Raw genomic sequence first — 6915 nt, 5'->3', positions numbered from 1 at the left:
AACAAAAATGCGTACAAACACTTCAAGGAGCAATTCTCATAGGGGAAAAAAAAAAAAAAGATAGATGAGAGACAAGATCCTTCACAGCAAACCTCAATTTTACTTAGGGTCAGTGGGAAATCTGATTTGATCATAATAGTTGCCAGGACCAAGTGCTGCAGAGTGTCCATCCATTTTGGCTCCTGACTTAGACATCCCTAGTTGAGAATAAATCTGGAAGGAAAGAACTCTGAAATTAGGTAGCCTAGGCACAGGAAGCCTATGTGGGGTTGGGGATGAGGCCTCCTTGGCATTTGGAACATGACAGGGATGAAGATGTAAGACACAGCATTGGGTGTGGAGGCCTGAGAAGCTCAGTGGGGGAAAGACAGGTTTTCTTGTCAGAATGCCTGGGGACTTGCATTCAAACTAGATGAGTAAGCACACCTGTACTGCTGCCCCCTCAACTCCTAATGCCTAAGAATGCTAAACAAAATATGAAACAGGGAAAAGCAAGGGACTTCCCTGGTGGTCCAGTGGTTAAGACTCCGTGCTCCCAATGCAGGGGGCCTGGGTTTGATCCCTGGTTGGGGAACTGGATCCCAATCGCATGCCACAACTAAGACCCGGAGCGGCCAAAATAAATATATATATATATATTTAATGTAAAAACATGGTCATACTCAAAACAAGAGGAAACCTTCTTTGACTAAGAATGGAGAGAACAGCTACAGCCATGAACAGAAGACGAGGCCATGCAGCTCCAGAGAAATGGAGACCAGTTGAGGACAGATCCTCGGGGTAGCCAGGAATCTCTTTGTTGTCATTCTAATTCTAGGCTGGAAGTAAACCTTTTGATTCCCAGCCCAGCAAAAGCCAAACTAAGCATACAATTGTGAAGCCCCCTATAATCAGAGAGTTAGGGTAGTAAGGTATTAACATTAATTTCCTGATGTTGATGGTTGTAGTTTGGTTTATGCAGGAGAATTTCTTTGTCCAAATACTAAAGTACTTAGGGGTGATAGGCCATCAGGTCAGCAAGTTAATCTCAAATGGTTCAGGTGAAAAAGTTACTTATGTTGTACTTCCAACTTTTCCAAAAGTCTCTGATTATTTTTAAAAATTATTGAATAAAAAAAAAATCCACTCTATTGGCTCAGATCAAACAGGTTATCTAGGGAGGCCAGACTCATAATCCAGATCCACTAGCCTCTTCAGACTTGATCTTTACTATGTCCAGCGTGGTTGGAGCTAACCTCAATTGTGGTCATTTTTGTCTGGTTAAAAAGGCCCAGCAGTGTGGTAAAAAAAGAGAGGGATTCTGGTCTTGTTGATCATTAACAAGTCTTCTCACCTCCGAGAGCTTCATATTTCATCTCAGTAAAATGAGAATAATCCCTACCCTGCCTATCTCATCTGGTTATTATAAAGAACAGATGAGGTAACACCTGTGAAAAGGTTTTGTAAAACATCAAGCACCTCGTGACCACGAAGTGGCCTTTGACCTAACAACCTCCTCATCCTCACAGATGTACCCTTTTCAAGTGGGCTAATAGGCCTCAGCTTCTCAGCACCGACCAAAAAACCGATCAGTTGGGGATCCCTTCAGGCGGACACCTTGAAAAGCTCCGCCCCCTCGCCCAGATCCCGCCCACCGCCGGGCTCCAAGGGTGGGTCAGTTCCCGGGCCACTTCCCGAAGCGCCCGGAAGTTCCTGTCGCTTAGCAACCAAAGGAACCCGAGATGTGATGAAGGGGAAACTGGGGGTGGGATGCAAACTTCGGCAAGTTTCCGTTGCAACCCGGGGTTTGAGGGACCCGCGGTCCCCCACCGGCCCTATCGTGTTGCTTCTGGGGACTCTCCCGTGCTCAGCAAGAGCTGCCAGGAAGCAGGTTGGCACTCCTTTCCAATGTATCTGTCAACCCATCCAACTTTCTTAATGAAGAAGCCTACCAATTTTTGAATACCTGTGTGTCAGGCACGTCACATAATCCAGCCCTGATAATTACACAACCTATCTTACTGATAAGGAAGCCAGTCTCCGAGGGGTTGAGGCCCTCAACCTGAGGGATCTGTCCCAGGGGCACACAGTTGGAACCCTGCCCTACTGAAGGGCAGGTATCCCCCCCTCCCCCCCATCGGTTCCCCAATGGGGAGGCTGGAGAAGGAGCAGCAGCAACTCAAACCTTTATCCAAATGTTTTATTTTGCATAATGACTTTTGAACTAGCGTTTATATATAAGCCCAAGTCCCTGAGGGGCCAGAGATCCCACCGTGCAATCAGACCCAAGGCCTGGAGAAGGGCAGTGAATGCATTAGAAATGGGTGGGGCGCATCATCCCACAATCTGGGGCTCAGCTTAGTTGGCAGATCTTCAGAGTGAGAAAGGACACGTGTATTTGGTCTCTAATACCTGGGCTGAGTGAACCAGGGAGGAAGCTCGGGAGGCACCGAAAGGCTGAAGTATGAATCTTCTCTGGCCTGGGCAAGGATGGAGTCTGTGCCACTGGATGGCTCCAAATACTGCTCAGAGCGTCAGCCCCCGCTCCTTAAACAGCTGCTTTAGAGCGTCTTCCAGCTGTTGGTTTGTCCCCTGAAGCCCCTTCACCACCTGTGCTGCCCACTCGAAGTATTCCTGGACTCGGTGTTCGGACCATCCTGCATAAGAATGGACAGAAAACTGCTCATGTTGACGTCCAGGAAGGCACTGGATTTTGCCCACTTCCTGGAGGGCTTGGTGCAGGGCTGTGAGATGAGTTCCTGACGGACGGATTTGTTCTGAAAACTTCCCCCTTGCCCAGGTACTGCATTTCGAGTGTATGAAAGAAGATCAGAGTGGTCTACTAAGATTAGTCTAGGGAATTAACAAGAACACCCGGGCTTTTTTTCAGGGGAAGTGACCAAGCTGTGCCTTCAGAAGGTGGATACCCCTCCCCGTCCCCTCAGAGCAGGTGGAGGAGCATACCCTCTGGGGTGCAGCGATTCAGGTCCCTCAGATTGTACAGTTTGTCTGCCAGCTTCACCAGTTTGGCCCCGGGGCTGCTGTGGGGTGCCTGCTCCACCTGCAGCCGCTTTCTCTCCAGCTTGGGCAGAGTCTTGTCATCTGTTACCTCCTCCACCAGACGCCGCACTTGTGCCCCGAAGTGCAGCTCCACCTCATCCAGGGTGGTGTCTGTGTCCTCCACCGTGTCATGGAGCAGGGCTGCCTGGGGACAGGCTCTCACTCAGTCCTCTGACGCCTGCCAAGGGGAACCCAGAGCTGAATGGGGCCCCTGACCCGCACCCCAGCCTCCTAGCAGAGGAGGAAAGTTACCTGTAACACCACAATGTCAGAGATTCCTGCCTCGTGGGTCAGGATACGAGCCACACCTGACGGGGCAAAGCAGGAAGTCAGACAGAAGGGAGTCCCAGGGCGGCGTGTTGTGGGTTTTGTAGAGCCAGATGTGGCCCCTCACTAGCTGGGTGACCTTGGGGAAGTCCTTTACTCTTCTTTGGATGTTCACTGTACAAAGGGAACAATCATGCCTACCGCCCCAGGTTGTGGTGCGTCACGAACAGTGCCTGGCACAAGGACTGGTACGGACTAGGTGCTCGATGAGGTTCCCTTCCCGGTCCCCACCCCCTAGATGCTACAGCCGTTGCTCCCCCGGCGGCGCGCCCACCGATAGGGTGATTGATGTAGGGGGTCCCTTCGGGGTCCTTCCGCCGCTGCCATTGGTGCTTGCGAGCCGCGAAGTCAGCCGCCTCCAACAGCTGGGCCGCCTCGGAGCCCATCGCGCCGTTGGGGCGGGCGACCTCGGTCCCAGGATCCCGGGGAGCGTGGACCGAGCTTCCACAGCGCCCCCTAGCGCCGCGGAGGCCTGAGGATTGTGGAGTCTGGCCCAGAAGAGTTTCTCTGGGGTTGACGTGAGGGCCCCGGGTGTGGGAAGCTGCCCTCAATATCGCAGCCCCTGGTTAAGTGGGCTTTGCTGAGGGTGCAAGAAGAATATGGCCTGGCTCTGGGAACCCACATCCTGGCGGAAGGAGGAAAATACACAAGACATAAGACAGCAGCCTCACAGTGTGTCCAGGGCAGGAAGGCACAGGGGACTGGTAACTTGGAGGAAGGGCAATTCACCTAGCCTCTGGACCAGAGACAGCTTCTCCCAGGAGGGTCCTCTCCCGCCATGGCAAAACAATTTTCAAGCTGTCAATGCTCTGAAAATTCTCAAAGCGCTCTAAAAATAGTTCTTGTGCTTCCCTGGTGGCCGCAGTGGTTAAGAATCTGCCTGCCAATGCAGGGGACATGGGTTCGAGCCCTGGTCCGGGAAGATCCCACATGCCACGGAGCAACTAAGCCCATGTGCCACAGCTGCTGAACCTGCACTCTAGAGTCTGCGAGCCACAACTACTGAGCCTGCGTGCTACAACTACTGAAGCCTGCATTCCTAGAGCCCGTGCTCCGGAACAAGAGAAGCCACCCCAATGAGAAGCCCATGCACCGCAACAAAGAGTAGCCCCCGCTCGCTGCAACTAAAGAAAGCCCGCGCGCAGCAATGAAGATCCAACGCAGCCAAAAATAAAATAAAATAAAATAAATAAATTTATAAAAATAGTTCTCCCTGCAAGAATGGCCTGGTTGCTATGGGCATGGGAGCCTCACCTTTGGGGCCAGGAGACCCTAGTGCTTAACCTTCTGGAAATTGGAGCCTGCACTGGGAGCCTTCCCTAACTGTTTCAGACTTAGGCTCCCAGGCAGCAGTGTTGTTTCTGCAGGAACTGTCTTCTTTGCTGTCAGGCGCTGGGAACAAAATCTGCATTTCTTGTGCCGTGAGGGTTCCTGCTTCAGTTCCCAGGCACTGCTGTGGGCCCCTTATGAGTGTTGTCACTGCTGTTCTGGGAGCATGACGTTGTTAGGCCTCAGTAGACACTGGAACAACACAACACTGCTGGTTGGTGGCCTCTGGCCTTCTCGAGAAATTCCCTGTCTCAGCAGACAGCATCTATGAAGTATGAGGTTTGGTAAGAGAGACCTGGAGACCCTGGAAGAGATTTTCTTGTGAAATGGGGTTGGCTGGTTGCTAAGTATACTCCAGTCAGATTGGTAGATTTTATACTTTGGTTGGTAGCTGGGGTCAATGAGGACTCAGGGGAAAAGTTAATGAGAGCACTCACGCTTGCTTTTCAGCTAGTCTTGGTGGTTGCCATGACACAGAAGTTAGAGAGGGAAGCTCCAAACGCTGGAACTGAGGTCTCTGGGGCCTGAAGTGGAACAATCAGAATTCCCATGGCTTCCATGGCAGCCTGAAAGTTTAGAGTGTACAGAGAGAAACATATTTGGTTCTTAATGCTTGTCTGTTCTTCAGGCTAGTGGCTCAACTTCTCTCTCATTCCTCATTCGGTGTTCTAGCCTTCTGAGCCTTTTCCCCTTCAGCTTAGAGAACCTTAGACAGCTTGGAGCCACAATCCTCCCATTTTCCAATAGAAGATAGAAACTCAGTCACTTTCAGCTCTCTCTAGAGGTCTGCGACAGAGAAGCTTCAGGTTTGTGTTTACGGTGCTTTGGGGCTTTGATTTTATTTCCTTACTGCCTGCAGCCATGGCTTAGAAATAGAGATGTTGGGATTTCTAGGACCAGGGCTGAGGTGGAGGTGACCTCTCATGGGCTTCCAGAGGAGGCCAGGCCCTGTGCTGACAGGCCTGTCTGTGGGGCTACTGCTGCTCTTCAGCTGGATGACGCTTGCCCAGCCGACCTCTCTCTCAGGTACAGCACTCTCCTCTGCCCAGCCCCCCCTCCAGTACCCTACTCTTTTAGCAAGGTATAGGCTACTCTGGGGAGCTTGTGGGGAGGAAGGAAGCCTGCCCTTCTGATAATGGTTGATCCCTTTTATTCTCCAAAAGGGGTGGAGTGGGGTGTGGGTAGATCATTCCTGCCTGTCTCCAGCCCTCTTGCCCCTCCTTTCAGCTTTGGCCCACCATCCCCCCTTGTGCCAGACCGCCTGGGATGCTGATGGCCATCGCTACCCCGGTTTCTTCTGTCCTCGGCTCTCTGATACCCCGGAGGAAGCCTACTGCTGCCACCTGCAGGCTGCAGGGGGCTCCTGCTGCACTCGGTCTGAATTTGAGGCCTTGCACCAGGTCAATCTCTCTGCCCTTCCGCCTCCTCCCGTCTTCAGGTGAGAACTCCAGCCCCAGGGCCACTGGCACACTGACGGGGTGTTCCAGTACCTGAGGCTCTGTTCCTAATTTCTGGAGTGGGAGGCTTGTAGCTTACAGACCCGTGGAGGGACAGATCTCAAACATAAAATCGCGTAAATACATGATTACAAACAAATCTGTGAAGGAAAAGTTCAGGGGGCTGTGAAAGCAGGTGACAGGTAGTCATTGTAGGTGTTGTGTGGTGGGTGGGGTGGGACGGGTGTCAATACTGAGAGGATCTTGTATTCTGGATTACACGTGTTATAGTCGGGGTTTTCAATCCTGAATCTGTCCACAGATGGCTTCCGGGTACCTGTGAGCTCCCTGAATTTGTATTTTCAAATTCTACACTTTTCTGGGTAGGGAGTTCTGGACTTTCTCCTGACTCTCAGGGCCTCTAACCCTCAGGCTGCAGTAGCAAGAGCGCGGCTTGGGCCAGCATCCTGATACTCTCCCCTCTCCCATAGGGGCCCGGGCCCGCTTCTAGCGCTGGGCCTTTACAGACTGCTGCTCGTGGCCCTGATAACTGCAGACCTCGTGCATTTCTGCCGCGGTCGGGGCCGGGGCCGAGATCTGGGCCGGGACCTGGGCCGGGACCAGGGCCGGGACCAGACCTGAGCAGCCACGGGCGCCCCTCTCGCCCTCCGCCGCGCGCCCCCTGCCGGTCTCAGCGGGAACAGACTAAGCGCGCCTGGGGCTTCTCTGCGCCTGCGGACCCGGGCTGAGCGCCCTGCCCCTCTTCCCGGCGTGCTCTCCCCTT

The 6915-nt window shown here is 52.7% G+C and overlaps 2 protein-coding genes across 2 annotated transcripts; one reads left to right on the top strand and one right to left on the bottom strand.

Moving 5' to 3' along the window:
* Positions 1-2161: 2161 nt before the first annotated feature.
* HDDC3 (HD domain containing 3) lies at positions 2162-3792 on the bottom strand. The gene is made up of 4 exons (XM_004322284.4): positions 3641-3792; positions 3292-3347; positions 2944-3184; positions 2162-2636 (listed from the first exon to the last, which is right to left on the bottom strand). Exons 1-4 carry the CDS (start codon positions 3750-3752, stop codon positions 2506-2508), a joined length of 540 nt encoding a protein of 179 aa, XP_004322332.1. The 5' UTR covers positions 3753-3792; the 3' UTR covers positions 2162-2505.
* Positions 3756-6773, top strand: LOC141277801 (protein shisa-like-1). The gene is made up of 3 exons (XM_073799871.1): positions 3756-5721; positions 5923-6133; positions 6623-6773. The coding sequence occupies exons 1-3, from the start codon at positions 5619-5621 to the stop codon at positions 6771-6773; spliced, it is 465 nt and encodes a 154-aa protein (XP_073655972.1). The 5' UTR covers positions 3756-5618.
* The last annotated feature ends 142 nt before the right edge of the window (positions 6774-6915 follow it).

This window comes from Tursiops truncatus, chromosome 2, assembly GCF_011762595.2.
Source record: "Tursiops truncatus isolate mTurTru1 chromosome 2, mTurTru1.mat.Y, whole genome shotgun sequence".
Classification (NCBI taxonomy): domain Eukaryota; kingdom Metazoa; phylum Chordata; class Mammalia; order Artiodactyla; family Delphinidae; genus Tursiops; species Tursiops truncatus.
Note: the sequence above shows the minus strand (reverse complement) of the source record. Positions and strands in the feature narration are given on the sequence as shown.